We start from the raw sequence: 17,791 nt of genomic DNA, 5'->3' as shown, positions 1-17,791 counted from the left end.
GTTTCGTCCCGGGACCCGAAACGTAAAGCCTGATGCCCTCTCCCGACTCTACTCTCCCGATCCCCCAGAGCCGGAACCCGGAACCATCCTGCCGTCTTCCTGCATCCTGGGCGCAGCTACTTGGCCGGTGGAGACGAGAGTTCACGAGGCCCAGGTAACCGACTCAGACCCTGGAGGAGGACCACCCGACCGCCTGTTTGTCCCTTCGGCCGCACACTCCGAGGTTCTCCAATGGGCCCATTCTTCCAAGATGGCATGTCATCCTGGTACCGCTCGTACTCTCCAGTTTCTCAAACAGCGTTTCTGGTGGCCTACCATGTCCCAAGACGCAGACATCTTCGTCTGTGCCTGTCCCACCTGCTCCAGGGGCAAGACCTCCAATCGACCACCTTCTGGTCTCCTACATCCCTTACCCATCCCCCACCGTCCCTGGTGGCACATCGCAGTAGACTTCGTCACTGGACTTCCTCCCTCCAATAACAATACAACCGTCCTTACTGTGATTGACCGTTTCTCCAAATCCGTACATTACATTCCCCTACTAGCACTTCCCTCTGCCATGGAGACAGCCAACCTTTTGGTCCAACACGTTTTTCGCATCTACGGCTTTCCTACAGACATTGTGTCAGACCGTGGACCACAATTCGCCTCACAGGTATGGAGAGCATTCTGCTCAGCTTTGGGGGCCTCTGCCAGCCTGTCTTCCGGCTATCACACCCAATCTAACGGTCAAACTGAACGGGCTAATCACAACATGGAGGTGGCCCTCCGATGCGTCGCCGCCCACCATCCAGAGGAATGGAGTTCCTTTTTACCTTGGATTGAATATGCCCATAATTCCCTCACCTCTGCATCAACCGGCATCTCCCCATTCATGGCATCCCTGGGCTACCAACCCCCACTATTTAATTTCCAGGAGAGAGAGATCGCAGTTCCGTCCGTTCAAGCCAACCTAGAACGTTGTCAGGCGGTGTGGCTACAGGTCCGGACGGCACTCCAGAAAGCATCCAAACAATCTCAGCGACAAGCTAATCTTCACCGAACTCCCGCTCCTGAGTACCTACCTGGCCAAAAGGTTTGGCTCTTTACTAAAGACCTCCCTCTCCAAGTCAAAGCTCGCAAGCTGGCTCCAAGATTCATCGGACCGTTTCCTATTGACAAGATCATCAACACCACCTCTGTACGCCTCAAGTTACCCCTATCTCTCAAGATCCATCCCACCTTTCATGTCTCCTTCATCAAGCCCGCGGTCGAATCGGATCTGGTCCCTCCCGCCGATCCCTCTCCTCCTCCCAGAATCATCGAGGGCGGCCCTGCCTATACGGTTAGTCGAATCCTGAACATCCACCGCCGGGGGTGTGGTTTCTAATACCTGGTGGATTGGGAAGGATACGGCCCGGAAGAAAGGTCATGGATTCCATGACCATGATCCAGGACTTTCACCGCGACCATCCCGATGCTCCGGTCTTGGCGCCAGGTTGTAACAACCTGTAACAACCAGGTTGTAACAACCTTCCAACCCTCCTGAAGTGTGAGAGAATTTGATAATTAATGAGGTAGTGATGATTTTCTCTTGAAGTTTCTTTCTCCTCTTGAAGTTTCTCTTCAAAATGGCATGGACAGGAAGACAATCGCCTTAACGGCAATCATTGCAGAGGTGGAGATTGTTTTTGTTTTTGGTTGTTTTGTCTTTCAACCCCACATCTGCATTTTATATTAATTAATTGTTAATGTTAACTTTGGAACATCTACTTACTTTCTACAGTGTCATGTATTGGGATTAAACTGTTACGTTTCCTTTAAGGGAAACGTCTATGGTTGTTTTAGAACTCAAAAGCAGGAAGGACACGATGAGTAAAAGTTACGAAATGTATTTATTTACGTACAGTAAATACTTGTAAGCGACTAAACAGGAAGTGGGTAGGAAGTGAGGGAGTGAACATCGAACTGCAGCTGAGCCGGAGAAGACCAGAATCTTCACGGCAATCGTCAGAGTTCGTGACGAGGTCCAGACTAGGAACAGACTCACTCGTAGTGACGAAGCGCGGCTGGTGTTCCAGGAGACGAAGACGACGCTGGAGAGGAGCGGCGTCACCGGGAGTGCAGTCGAGAGGAGACGAGGGCGAGGAAGGCGGAAGAAGTCCCAGGAGTGCTGCTTCAGTGTTCTAGTGCGGCAGGTGACGTGGCGACGGGAGAAGAGAGCAGGTAAATCCTCCAGGGAGTCAAGGTTTCTAATCAGCGAGTAAAGACAGTGCGTGACTATATTGGCTGGTGCGAAACAACGAACTGACGCTGGTGAGCAGGCGGCGCCGGCTTAAGAGCACTCCTGATTGATGATCAGAAGCAGGTGGGGTGGAGCCGCGCAGGTGGAGGAGATCACCAGAGTCATTCTGGAAGTAGGTCAACCATGCCTCCTGCAGAGAGAGAGCACAGAGAAGCTCAGACTCCACCACAGGCTTGAAAGGGAAACGTGGAAGATAGGGTGGATGTTGAGGGATCGTGGCAGTTTCAGTCGGATGGAGGTGGGATTGATGATCTTGCGTACGGGAAATGGACCAATGAACCGGGGTGCCAGCTTGCGAGACTCAACCTGGAGCGGAAGGTCCTTGGTGGACAGCCAGACCTTCTGTCCAGGTTGGTAATTGGGTGCTGGGATCCGGTGTCGGTTAGCCTGTTTTTGAGATCACTGGGAAGCCCACAACACACCTAACGCTACACAGCCTGGCAACGATGGAGGTTAGTTTGCACCGATGGAACGGCGACTTCGCCCTCCTGGAAGTTGTGAGGGAGTTGTAGGCGTATTCAATCCACGGGAGAAAGGAGCTCCAGGCTGAGGGGTGACATGCAGTGCCGGAGGAGAGACCTCTGTCGGAGACAACATCAACAGGGAAACCATGGAGACGGAAAACGTGATTTATGAGAAGCTCACCAGTCTCAGCAGCAGAGGGTAGTTTGGAGAGGGGGATGAAGTGGACGGCCTTGGAGAATCTGTCGACCACTGTAAGGATGGTGGTGTTGTTGTTGGAGGGAGGGAGACCAGTGATGAAGTCGACAGCGATGTGTGACCATGGACGATGAGGGATGGAGAGAGGGTTCAGCCGGCCTGCAGGTGGGCGATTTGAAGTTTTGCCTCAAGCACATGTAGGACAGGCGGAGACAAAGGTTGCCGTATCCTGGGGCATGGTTGGCCACCTAAAACGCTGTTGGAGAAACTGCAGGGTGCGAGCGGTCCCAGGGGGCAGGCAAGTTTAGATGAGTGTCCCCACTTTCCGTCCCAGAATCTTCACGGCAATCGTCAGAGAGACTAGGAACAGACTCACTCGTAGTGACGAAGAGCGGCTGGTGTTCCAGGAGACGAAGACGACGCTGGAGAGGAGCGGCGTCACCGGGAGTGCAGACCAGGAAGGCGGAAGAAGTCCCAGGAGTGCTGCTTCAGTGTTCTAGTGCGGCAGGAGACATGGCGACGGGAGAAGAGAGCAGGGAGTCAAGGTTTCTAATCAGCGTGTAAAGAGGTAGCGTGACTATACCGGCTGGTGCTAAACAACGAACGGACGCTGGTGAGCGGGCGGCTCCGGCTTAAGAGCACTCCTGATTGATGATCAGAAGCAGGTGGGGTGGAGCCGTGCAGATGGAGGGGATCACCAGAGTCATTCTGGAAGTAGGTCAACCACGCCTCCTGCAGAGAGAGAGCACAGAGAAACACAGAGCAGCAGGGAAACAACAATAATACTGCTGGAAGGTGCAGTGAGTGTGGATCATGACATAAACATTCCTGTTTGTGTGGTACAGTTGCATCTTACTAACTGGGTGATTTGATGTTTTGCTTAGTAATTTTAGTGGTTAGCACTCTTGCCTTTGCAGCAAGAAGACCCCGGTTCCTGGGTTCGAGCCCCGTTTGGAAGAACTTCGGAACAAGGGCCTTTCTGCAAGGAATGTTCTCCCTGTGTGTGCGTGGGTTTTCTCCGGGTTCTCCGGCTTCCTCCCACAGTCCAAAAACATGCGATATGGGGATTAGGTGAATTGACCACTCTAAATTGACCGTAGGTGTGAGTGTGTGAGTGAATGGTTGTTTGTCTCTATGTGGCCCTGCGATGGACTGGCGAACTGTCCAGGGCAAACCCTGCCTATCGCCCAATGTCTGCTGAGATAGGCACAGCACCCCCCGCGACCCTCTGGTGGAGGAAAAAGCGGTAGATAATGGATGGCTTAGTAATTTAACTGCATAGACAATGGAATGTTCGATTACAAATGATTTAGTAAGAACATAGTAATAGCATGGAAACAAGCTCCACTTTCTTTTACAGTACAGTTTCACTTTACTTACTGAGTTAATTATCATGTATTACATAGTAATATATCAGAACCTACATGGTAAAAGTTTGTGCTTATTCAACGGTAAAGGTATCTCTTAATGATGAGGGAAATACTTATCTGCTTATTATGAATGAATTGTCACGATCCACACTCCACTCACATTCCACAAGCATTCTGTTGTTTTCCCTGCTGCTCCGTGTTTCTCCTTTCTCTCTGCAGGAGGCGTGGTTGACCTACTTCCAGAGGACGCTGGTGATTGAGTCCACCTGGGCGACTCCTCCCGCACCTGCTCGTCATCAGCGATCAGGAGGATTCTTAAGGCGGAGTCGCCCCTCTCACCAGCGTCAGTCCGTTGTTTCACCTCAGCCAGAAACGCGTAACTTACCTTGCTACTAGAAACTCTTTGACTCCTGCAAAATACTTACCCTGCGCTTCTCCAGGTCACCACGTCTCCTGCCGTTCGAGATTCACGGAGCTCCAGTGGATTCCACCCTCTCCCGGGATCATTTCCGCGTTCCGTCTTCTCGTCTGGTGTCTCCTCGTCTCCAGTGGAACTGCCGCTTCACTTCCTGGTTCGTCTCGCCTTCTCCTGACCTACAGCCTATTACTTATCCTTCTGATCACGCTAAGATAGCATTCATGGTAAACCTACTCTCGGGTCAAGCTGCACAGTGGGCAGCAGCCTTATTTCGGAATCCTCACTCACGTCCCAGTACTTATGTTGAATTCTCTAGCGAGTTGCGCAGAGTTTCTGACCACTCTTTTCAGAGCAATGATACCGCCGGTTGTCTCATCGGGGTCGTACCTATGTTCCCCGGGTCCTATGTTCCCCGTTTTTCCAAAAAAGGTCCTATGTTCCCCACTTTGTATGTGACAGGGGAACATAGGACCCTTTTTTGAAAATGGGTAGGGTTAGGGTTAGGTTTAGAGAAAGGGTCCTATGTTCCCCGGTCACATACAAATCGGGGAACATAGGACCCGGGGAACATAGGACCCGGGGAACATAGGTACGGTCCCGTCTCATCAACCTCAGACAAAATAACTCTTCCGTCGCTGACTGTCACGATCCACATTCACACCACAGACTTTGTTGTTGTTTTGTATGCTGCTCCGTGTTCTCATCTCTCTCTCTCTCTCCACCCTGCAGGGGGCGTGGCTGACCTAGTTCCTTGATGACACCAGAATGACTTCCACCTGCGCAGCTCCAGCCCAGCTGCTCCTGATCAGCGATCACGCGGGCTTATAAGGCGGGGCTTCGCGTCTTCTGGTGTCAGATCCATGTTTTCGCTCGCTTGGTATACGTCTCACGAACTTGCTGCTAGTAATCCTGACTTCGTCGTACTTACCTCACGCTCCTTGTTCAGGTTACCACATCTCCTGCCGAGAGAGAGGATCACGGAGTTCTCCTGCGGATTCCTGTTCCACACCGGAATCGCTTCCTCCTGTTCCTCTCCACTTCCGTCGTCATCTCCACTCCAACGTCGCTTCACCGCTCCTCTACGATCTTCGTGTGCTTCCCGACTCCACTCTTCGTCACCACGAGTGAGTCCGTTCCCTGGAGGAACAGTTACGAACTGTGTTGCCACGAAGAGTCCGTTGAGGACGCTGATTTACGTTCGCTGGACTTTCACCCTGTTTCTGTCTCTGTCCCCGTTGTCACGTTAGCTTCCATAGTGCGTGTGTCGTTTGTTTATATATCTATATATACCTGTACATATATCTATATTGTTAATATACTTATATCGTTATTGTTATATATATATATATATATCTATTGCACATACCGCTATCGGCTATTGTTGTCAACCAGTATTTATTATTTGTTATAATAAATATCTTTCTATATATATATACCTGCCTTTGTCCTGCTCTGCATTCGGGTCCACGCTTTAGGTCTCACTGACTTCTCCATCGATTTCCTTATTCTCGTAGCCGGGAGCAGATGGAAAGATACAGCACTCCATATTCTTACGCAACCTAAATGATGACTTAAGGGACGAGCTCGCTACCCGAGACGAATCACCTTCTCGCTATTTGTATAGACTGTCGATCCCCCGCCGTCTTCCAGCACCTCGTTAATGACATTTTGCGCGACATACTGGACAAGTTCCTCTTCATCTATCTAGACGATATTCTGATATTTTCCGAGACCGAAGAGGTCCAGCATGTTCGCCTGGTGCTTCAGCGACTTTTGGAGAACAGACTTTTTGTGAAGGCTGAGAAATGTGCATTCCACGCTAAATCTGTCCCATTTCTAGGTTTCATTGTGGAACAAGGTAGCCTCTCTCCCGACCTGTCGAAAATAGCTGCTGTCAAGGAGTGGCCAACACCCACAACCCGGAAGCAACTACAACGCTTCCTCGGTTTTGCTAACTTTTACCGCCGTTTCATAAAGAATTACAAATTCAGCATTGCTGAACCTCTAACCAAACTGACCTCTCCCAAACAGACTTTTCTCTGGTCCGAGGCACCCAAAGCAGCGTTCCAACGACTGAAGATGTTCACCTCAGCGCCTATCCTGTCACATCCCAACTCCGAACTACAATTCGTCATTGAGGTTGACGCGTTCGACACTGGAGTAGGGGCGGTTCTCTCCCAACGGGACCCCAACGACCAGAAGCTTCATCCCTGCGCTTTCTTCAGCCGCCGTCTCTCCCCCGCAGAGAGAAACTATGACGTGGGAAACTTCTGGCCGTCGTCCTCGCCCTCCAGGAATGGAGGCACTGGTTGGAGGGAACCGCCCAACCCTTCATAGTCTGGACAGATCATAAGAACCTGGCTTACCTTCAAGATGCTAAGAGACTCAATTCGCGAAAGGCACGATGGGCTCTCTTCCTGGGTCGGTTCAGCTTCACCCTGACCTTCCGTCCTGGTACCCGCAACTTCAAGCCCGACGCTCTCTCACCTCTACTCACCCGATCCTCCAAGCCAAGAACCTGGTTCCATCCTGCCTCCCTCCTGCATCCTGGGCGTGGCCTCCTGGCCAGTGGAGACAAGAGTTCGCAGGGCCCAGCAAACCGAACCCGATCCTGGTGGCCCTCCTAACCAGTTGTTTGTCCCCGAGGCCATGCGCTCGGAAGTCCTGCAGTGGGGACATTCATCGAAACTTGCCTGTCATACGGGAACCACCCGAACACTTAAATTAATCAGGCAGCGGTTCTGGTGGCCCACCATGACCCAGGATTCAGCAACCTTCGCCTCATCATGCCCCATCTGCGCTTGAGGAAAGTCATCAAACCGCTCACCTGCTGGACTCCTGAACCCCCTCTCCATACCTTATCGCCCTTGGTCCCACATCGCCGTTGACTCCATCACTGGTCTCCCCCCTTCCGATGGCAACACCACAGTACTCACAGTCGTCGACAGATTTTCTAAGGCGGTCCACTATATTCCACTTCCCAAACTGCCTAGTGCCACGGAGACTGGGGACCTATTGGTCCAGCATGTGTTTCACCTCCATGGTTTCCCAGCAGACATCGTCTCCGATCGAGGACCCCAATTTTCTTCCCAAGTATGGAAGGCCTTCTGCACACCTCTGGGGGCGTCGGCGAGTCTCTTCTCTGGTTACCACCCACAATCCAATGGCCAGACGGAGAGATCAAACCAGAGCATGGAGGTCGCTCTCCGTTGCGTCACTGCCCGCCACCCAGCTGAATGGAGCTCCTTCCTCCCATGGATCGAATACGCTCACAACTCCCTCACTTCTGCCTCCACCAGCGTTTCCCCATTTATGGCCTCCCTGGGTTACCAACCACCACTGTTGGACTTTCAGGAGAGAGAGAGGTGGCGCCTCCCTCCGTCCAGGCCAACCTCTAGCGCTGCCAGGCTGTGTGGCAACAGGTACTTCACTTCTAAAAGCTTCTCAAATGTCTCAGAAACAGGCTAACCGTCACAGAATCCCGGCGCCCAACAGGTCTGGTTGTCCACCAAGGACCCTCCCCTTCGGGTGGAATCACGCAAACTGGCACCCCGATTCATCGGTCCATTCCCCATCGAGAAGCTCATCAACCCCACCTCTGTCCGCAATAGATGCTTTCCCCTGAGCCACCAGGGGAATACACACTTCCTCATACATATGCGACAACAACTGCGGTGAAATCAGTTTCAGGTTGGATATTCTACAGTCATTCGCTCCAGATCCAGCAACACCCTCCTGCAATGCAACCTGAAACTGATTTCACCACGGTTGTTGTCACATATCTATGAGGATGCGTATAGCTTAAACCTCTTATCCATTTTGGTGGCAGGAGTTTTAGATGTCAGCCTGCATATGTGACAGACATCGGTTACCGTCATCTTCAGTGGCTCCCTGACTGAAAACAGCCCCATATTCAACAGTGACCCTGAACTGGAAGCACTACAACACGTTATGTATATAGACAGACAAGGGAGGTGTGAGAGAGATGGGGAGTGAGAGGGAGGGAGTGAGATGGAGAGGGAGAAAGAGACACTGGATGCCTACATGAGCCTCTGCCGGCTCCCCTCTGGGGGGGAAGTCGTGTGGTTGGCTCCGGGGTAGGCGTCGGGGATAGCTGTGGCGGGCTCCGGCCTGCCTCCTGGGGGGGCGTTCTGGGGGAGGCTCTACTGTCCCTGGTGATGGGCTGGGCTGCCCTGGGGGCCTGGGTGGGTCCCGGGTGTGGGGACCTGGGGCCTCAGGACCTGCCTCGGCGTGTGGTGGGCTGGTCTGTGCTCGTGGTGCCGTCGTCTCCTGCCCCCTCGGGGCGTGCTCTGCGCGTGGGGGGCGCCGGCTCTGCGGCGCCCTGCCCTGGTCCTGTGCGGGGTGGACTCGCGGCTGGCCCTGGGTCGGGCGGCGGCGGGTATCTCCGGGCCCGGGGGGCTGGTGGACGCCCCGTGTGCCTGGGTTACCGCCGGTCTCCTTCCGGGGGGCTGGGGGGCGGCGACACGGTTTCACCACGGATTCCCAACCACACCAAGTGACAACCTCCGCACATACATATATATGGATGCGCGAATACACAGACATACAGATACACATACAGACAAACTCTGGTTCATGATAGAACCAATATAAACTGATACAACCGTTATAAACAAGATCACCTTATCTATATGTGGTTGTTAACAAATTCTAATGGTACTGTAATACAAATGCATATCAGTGTTATTAATGTTGTAATGTTGTCATTACTGCCTTAGTGTGTTATGCTACTAATTTCTATCTAGTGTCTCTCTTTCCCTCTCTCTCTCGCTCCCCCTCTCTCCCTCCCTCCCTCCCCCTCTCTTTTCTCTCCCTCTTTCTCCCCATCTCTCTCACACCTCCCTTGTCTGTCTACCCACCCTCACCCCCACCTCCCCCCTGTCCGGCCCGGTCCTCCCACACAACCTAATAAATAAAATCAATAAAAATAAATACATAAATAGCAGGACGGGCATTACAGCGCTGTAATCACTCGCCCTGCAAACAGCAAAATCTGTTCAACACCAACAGACATGCAGTCAACCATAATGCATGCCCAAGGTAGTGGACAGGACAGGTTAAAAAAAAAAGAAAAAATAGAAAAGAAAGAGACACTGGAGAGAAGTTAGTTGCATAACACAATAAGACAATAATGACAACATTGTAACATTAGCATCACTGATATGCGTTTGAATAAGTACTGTATCATTAGTATTTGTTAACAACCACATATAGTAAAGGTGATCTAGTTTACAACAGCTGTATCAGTTTATATTGGTTCTATCATGAACCAAAATGTGTATCTGTATGTCTGTGTATTCGCGCATCCATGTATATGTATGTGCGGAGGTTGTCACTTGATTTGGTCGAGAATCCGTGGTGAGAACCGTGTCGCAGCACCCCGGGAAAGACCGGCAGTAACCCAGTCATGTGGAGTGTCCACCGGCCACCCGGGCCAGGAGAGACCGGCAGCCGCCAGTCCCAGGGCCAGCTGCAAGTCCACCCCGCGCTGGTTTACATACGGGACAATTAAAATAAACTATTTACTCACCCAGAAGCCACCCATCGCGCACTGTGCCAGCCTGCAGCCTGTTCCCATGCTGTTAGTCATAGTGAATGAGTCATGAATTGAACCAGACAACCTTACACGATGTTAGCTGCATTTGCGCGTCACATATGATTTGGACATTGATGGAATTAAAATGTTTCCTATTAACGTAAACAAATTCTGTGACGGCGCTTTTATAGCAATGTGTGTGCAGTCATTGGCTCTGATTACATTAGGGAAACCGGCTCTCGCTGAAAATTGCGCTTTAATGTTGGCCTGTTTAACAGCATTGTATGGGAATTTGATGAACCTGGATGACATTTGAATGATTCCATCCCACACAGCTGGCATGGCTCGGCTCAGGGTTGACTGGCTCACCCCTGACCGAAATCGGCTTATGAGCCAATTATACGGTGGCCGACAGGGGCAAACGCACTGCAAACCCCAAAACACCAGCAAATGAGAAAACACCGGCAAACAAGAAAACACCGGCAAGTAACAAAACGCCAGCAAGTAACAAAACGCCAGCAAATAGGAAAACACAAGCAAATAAGAAAACGCCAGCAAGAAACACAACGCCAGCAAATAAGAGAACACCAGCAAATAAGAAAACGCCAGCAAATAACAAAACACCAGCAAGTAACAAAACGCCAGCAAATAAGAAAACACCAGCAAATAAGAAAACCATGGCAAGTAAGAAAACACCGGCAAGTAAGAAAACACCGGCAAATAAGAAAACACCGGCAAGTAAAAAAACACCAGCAAGTAACAAAACGGAAGTGCTCCTGGTCTGTGGGGGCGCTGTCGTGCAGGTCTTCGACCAACCTGTTGACTCGCACTGTTGGAGTAGCATCCAGCTGCAGCCCCAAGAGCGCAAGAAATGCGACCGCCATCTTGGACCGGTTGTTCTACTTGAGCTGCGGAAGCAATACGATACCAGAACATTGTGCAGCATATTCCTGCATTAATAGACGGTCGAAAACAGGGCTCGGGGGATTACTTTTCACAAGTAGGATTGAACATTACCCAGAACAGGTGATTAATTGAACCTCAAACCGATTTTGTCAGTTGTTTATTACTGTTCCATCCAGTGTCTCTGGTGTGGGCTGCAGTTAACGATTCAGCCTCCAGAGGCATCTGTTCTGCTTGTTAATAAACTGTGTTCTCTCTCTGTCTCCCTCTCTTTCTCTTTCTTCCTCTCTTTCTCTCTCTTTTTCAATATGGGAAAAATATCATTCATATCAAATAGGGAAAGATATCATTTGTAAAATCAAGAAAATAGTGGAAAAACAATAAACACGTGATCTGTGTTGATGTTGGTGGTGGGAGTGTTTGTGTTTGTGAAAGATTGTTGAAGTGTGTGTGTGTGTGTATATATATATATGTATGTATATATATATGTGTGTATGTATATGTGTATATATATATATGTATGTATATATATGTGTATATATTAGGGCTGTCAAAAGATTAAAATTTTTAATCGGATTAATCACAGGGTAGCTGTGGATTAATCACGATTAATCACGATTAATTACCATTCGTAAATATGCCAAAAAAAATCAAATCTTCTCTTTATACTGTTGTAGGAACGGAGAGATAAATAAAGTATGTGAAAATATAAACGTAAGGAACAATAAAACATTACATTGTAGAAAAACCCACATTATAAGACAATATAAATAAATAGAAAAAATAAAATGCTGTAAATAACTTAAAAAAAAACTATACATTGCACTGTAAATAACTCACATTATAAACAAAATATAAATTATAGAAGTTAAATAGTTTTCTTAATAAACCCACAGCAGGAAATTCCTCATCAGCACTTTGAAGCACTGCTTCTACTAGTTAGCGTTAGCGTCAGCAAGCATTCTGACGCTAATGTTAGCTGCTGTCTGTGTCCTCGTTAGTTAGACAGTGACTGTTAATGTTATGATTATATCATTATCTACGCCAGCAGCGCCACTTACAACTCTGTCTTTCTTCTTTTTTCTTCCTCCTCTCTTTTTTCTTCCTCTTCTAACTTCCTGATTGATAACGCCTCTTCATTTTCCTTCAGCTTCACACAGGTTAACGTGAGGAGACGTGGGGCCTCTTTAGGGAGGTTTCCTACTGAGATGTCATTGCAAATTAACCCTTGGAGACGGGGATGCGGCTGCTCACTGATGCATTCAGGCTCCGAGTTTCGGGAGCCCCCCTATCGACTCGGGGCCCCAAGCAGTTGCCTGTCTTGCCTGTTCATAAACTGCACGTCTACCCGTAGCGCGATGAAAGTGAGAAAGTGCGTTAAAAAAATGTACGCGTTAATTCCACAAATTAATCATCCTGCGTTAACGCGTTAATTTTGACAGCCCTAGTATATATATATATATGTGTAGGAGCCATTTGGCCTCTTCCCTGTTTAGCTTTTTATGGCCACTAGGTGGCATAATGAGGTAACTGTGGGTCATGTCAATATAGGTGGGAACTGCAGGTAACTGGTGTTGCTGGACGAAGGGGAGCACACAGTTTTTTGACCGCTTCGCTTCGCTCCACTTAACTTTGCTTTGTTGCACATTGTTGCTGTCGTGGTATAATGTGAATGAATACAAGTGAACAAATGTGAACAGTGGATAAATGGATTATCATGGTGAGCTGCAATAAATATACCAAAATATAAGCCATGAAGACGGTTTTATTTCCGTGCACAAGTACAAAGTGGATAAAGTTAAGCGCGTCAGGCAGGTGCTTGTCTAGCAACCCCCAAGAGACTTCAAGTATTTGGCTTAGCCTCTACAATATGTATGTATATGTATGTATATATATGTGTGTATATATATGTATGTATGTATATATATATATGTATGTATGTATGTATATATATATATGTATGTATGTATGTATATATATATCTGTATGTATATATGTGTATATATATATATGTATGTATATATATGTATATGTGTGTATATATATGTATGTATATATGTATGTATGTATATATGTATGTATGTATGTATGTATGTATATGTGTATGTATATATGTGTATATATATATATATGTATGTATGTATATGTATATATGTGTGTATATATATGTATGTATATATGTATGTATGTATGTATGTACATACATATGTATATATGTATAAACATATATATATATTATATATGATTACTCTATGATTTATATTGCTGTGTTTATAGTGTATATAGTGTTTGCAAAATACCTACATACTACATACCCTACATATCACATATATCATATATCTGAATATTCTATTGCTGTTAATTCCACTATGACTATTAAAATACGCCGAACCATGTGTTCTGCATCATAGCTACATGTATGACGTTTGCAGAAAAAAAAAAAAACCCCGCGTGAAAATAAGTTTTGAATTCAGAGTTACGATTGATAAAGTGCGCATTGAGCTGTCAAACATGTAGAGAGTGGAGCGGGCGACCGTTCAAAGGTACTTTTATATTCTTCCTTCGTTCTTGTTTAAGATAAAAATCACTTCCGTCAAACCACTCCCGTCGTTTCTCCCGTCCATTAAACCACTACTATCACGCCAGGGTGTTGTTGTCACGCCAGGGTGTTGGGCAGCTGGATGCTACTCCAACACTGCGAGTCAACAGGTTGGTCGAAGACCTGCACGACAGCGCCCCCACAGACCCAGAGCACTTCCGTTTTGTTACTTGCTTTCTTATTTGCCGGTGTTTTCTTATTTGCCGGTGTTTTCTTACTTGCTGGTGTTTTCTTATTTGCTGGCGTTTTGTTACTTGCTGGCGTTTTGTTATTTGCCGGTTTTTTCTTGTTTGCTGGTGTTTTCTTATTTGCTGGGGTTTGGGGGTTTGCAGTGCATTTGCCCCTGTCGGCCACCGTACTATTATCATCATTTGAAAATAAATACTTGCGTTCCCTAAATACTCGCTCATGTCAGATTGCACCATTTGCAAGGTGTTAATTGTTCATAAGTGTGTCTCTGATGTGCACATCACTGTGATGACTACTTGTTTTCACATTATTTACAGTTTCCCAGCATCACCACTAAGTGTCGCCAAAGGAACAATAGCTGGAGAAACGTGCGGCACCGCACATTTCCACGGTCATTTCACGTTTCATACTCTTTCATAATCTGAACGTGAGGGTGGAAAAGGACGTACGCCACGTTTTTGTGCGTACGCACGGTTTATACATGAGGCCCCTGATCTCTCCGGTTCTCTCTCTTCGTCCTTCTTCAAGTACGTAAACGTCATCGCAGACGCAGTCTCTTCTGTGACCCAATCAGTGTTGAGGGGACGTGTTTTGCAAGGGGTGTGTTTTGCAAGGGTCTGCGGTCTTCGCCATGTCTGCCTGCTTTCAGTGTTGTGTCAGCTAACATTGCGCAGCCGCAGCCCGGGGTGACGAAGATGGTGATCATCAAGGAATAGTGAGTCTGGAGTGTTTTAATAAATTCATTATGTCACATAATTCCTGCCACTCTCTTTGTTCACGCTCGTGTTCAGAGCACAGTGACGAGACGCTTAATTATAACGTGGCAAATAAGTGTTCGATGTTTGCGTCATAGATGGCGTTAAAATGACCATGCTAGCAGCTGATCGGCTGTTGCGTTTAATTTAGCCCGTTAGCTCTAACGGTAAATGTTCCGCTTCCACCTGCCTTAGAGCTCATTATCGAAACGTATTCATGTGCATTTCGCTCACTGCTGTTGACCGCAGGGGTTTACGTTGCTCAGTTAATTTTCAGGAGGGTGGACCAAGACGTGGATAATGGGGCACATCGGTCTTTTTTAGGCGTTGCTAATGCGAGCCAGCGTTATAACAGAGAAAGATAATTGGCTGCGGACGAGTTAACATAAAAACGTCTGTTTTAGTTAAATGTACAATGCACATTCAGTTCATGGCGTGACAATGGCTGACAATGTCAACTGCTACTCCGTTAGCCACATGTTTTATCTATAAAGCAGCATAATGTGAAGCCTCGGTCCCTTGAGCGACAGATTAGGGTTCTGTCTTTGTCGGATTTACCGTTACAGCTAGCGGGCCAAGTTAGTGGAGCAGGCGGCTATGGCTGCTAGCAGGCGATTTTTACTCTTATCTGCAATGCAAACACCCAACACTAAATTGCCAATCCATATACTATCTGCTCTTAACACCAGTGTTAACAAAGACCATGTAATTAGGAGTTGTGCTCTTTTATTGGCCCACAGCGTGTTGGTATGACGAGACTAAAACCTACTTTGCTGGTACTTTGTTGGGTTAGCCCTTTAACTGGGCTGTTAAAACTAACATTTGGCGTTGGTCACACGGATTATTTAATTCATTTTTTATTAAATAATCTGTGTGACCAACGTAACACTAATAATACTTACCAACATATTAGTAATAATAAATCGATTTTAGGATTTATACACTGATATTAATACTTCCAGTAACCTCCATTAATTTGAGGCTATATGTTTTTTTTTGGTTCATCACTGTAGAAAGTTAATACACAATTAACAGGACTTGTTAGGAGGAATAACTTCTACATCTGCTGTTGTGTCCCATCATTTATTGTCCTCTGTATCACCAGTTTATTTTTGGATACAGCTGCTTTATTTCTGGACCAAACAACCATAACATGGCCATACCCTTAATAGTGAGCCCATAGTAATACCAAAGGAACTGTATGTTTTGTTAAACCTTGTTTTGTTGGAACCCTACTGTATAATTGCAGCTTTGTCTAATGTGCTATAGCATTATCAGACATCAAACATGAGAGTCGGGAATACTGTAGTTTTGTTTTCATTGTTAAATGGCAAATATAATTGTTCATATTTGGAAGCTCATCTGTAATTAGTAGGGCTGCAACTGTCGAATAATGAGTCAATATTTTTTTCTGATTTGTGACAATTACTTCTGTTTAGTCATAGTAGAAAGCTAATGTTATTAACACAAGCAATAAATAGGGAAGAACGCTACTCCTATAATTCAATCCACTTGACACGTTAGCAAACACAAGTTATTACAAGGCTTGGTTGAATACTTGATTGTCATTGGTCAATGGAGACATTCCGCTGTCTGTTATTTCTGTGTAACAGACCTGTTGTTAAGTGTAATGGACTGTTGCTAAGGACTAATCGCATGCAGAGCCTCATGTGTATTAATGCACATAATTCCAGTCATTTCATTCATGTGTAACTTTTCAGACACATCCTAGCCACAATGGAATATTTTTCTAATATTAAATGGATGTGGCACCAGTGTAAATGAATAAAAAACAATTTACATACACTCAGCTTAGACTCTGCCCTTTGTCAGACCAATATATTTGTATACACAAATAATTATTTGTATAGTGTAGCTACAGGTTTTTTTTTCATAGTAGTTATTGTGAAATAGTTTTTATTTGCAGGCTCGGCAAATAAATAATTTATTTTTGGTGGTGTGGGGTCCTTGGCCCATGTCAATCCGAAGTATACACAGCAAAGGAAGGAAGGCGAAACTGTTATATAATGGTAACACGGTTACAAATTGACACGTCAGTCAAGTTGAGGGCTGCAAGGATTATTCAAGTAATTGATTATTAATCAATTGTCAATCGATTACTTAATGAATCACCTTAAACTTTTACTGATTTTTCAGCTTCTCTTGTTATTTACTTCTACATTCTTCTGTTGTGACAATGACCAGTTATTCGATCTCTAACAGATTGTAAGGGTGTGATTCACTTTTTTTTTTTTCATTACAAAAGGTAGGGATGCACAATATTGGACTTTCTGCCAATGTCGAATTATGGTTAATTCTCACGGTCACTGTAGAGTTGCTCTGTGTGATCATATTTAATGTGCATTCTTGCATTCATGTAATTACTTCTGAGTAATTTTTACTGTATACATTAATATTTTAAATGATGCAAAAGCCAATATATATAAATTGCAGCATATGTGAAAATGTCTTTCATTCTCATTACCAATCAATGAATCAATTTTGGACCTTGTGAATTGGAATCATATCCATTCACGAAATCTGCAGTGATACCTGTCCTTCTTGTTATATCCTTGTATAAAATGTAGCTGATGTCATTGGACTTTAGGGCTGCAACGGTTAGTCGATGTAATCGATTACGTCAACTCCAAAAATTTGTCGACACTAAAATGTAAGCGTCGTTGTGTTATTGTGTTATAATTACACACCGGCTGCTTCATGCTCATCTGTAACTGCAGTGCAAACAAACACGACCAAACACACACTCGTGCTATCCAGAACTAGCTACAGTAAGTGCTGGGGGCAGTGTTGCTCGCTGTTTACATCCCACAAGGAAGCAGAGTAGAAGAAGGCACAAATTATGGCGGAAACAGACGAAGAGGCCCGAAAACACTTTAAATGCAGTCTCTGTGAAGCGCAACTCTCATTCCATGGTAGCACTACGGCTATGCACAAATACCTTAAACGATGACGTCGGTTCACAAATAACGTTGATAACGCGTAGATACTTTTTAAATCGCATGCTTATTTATTAATTAAACATCAGCCTATGATGC

General features: G+C 46.4%; 1 protein-coding gene across 1 annotated transcript in view; it reads left to right on the top strand.

Annotated features, from left to right (window-relative positions):
- Positions 1-14,592: 14,592 nt before the first annotated feature.
- Positions 14,593-17,791, top strand: part of LOC310938088 (phosphatidylinositol transfer protein beta isoform-like) — a 52,621-nt gene continuing 49,422 nt past the window's right edge. Inside the window, exon 1 of the mRNA XM_083902509.1 lies at positions 14,593-14,695. Coding sequence (XP_083758635.1) covers positions 14,676-14,695 — 20 coding nt within the window. The 5' untranslated portion in view covers positions 14,593-14,675. The remainder of the gene's footprint in view (positions 14,696-17,791) is intronic.

This window comes from Microchirus variegatus, assembly GCF_963457635.1.
Source record: "Microchirus variegatus genome assembly, chromosome: 16".
In the NCBI taxonomy this organism is placed as follows: Eukaryota; Metazoa; Chordata; class Actinopteri; order Pleuronectiformes; family Soleidae; genus Microchirus; species Microchirus variegatus.
The sequence above is the reverse complement of the archived record's forward strand: the minus strand, read 5'-3'. Positions and strand labels throughout refer to the sequence as shown.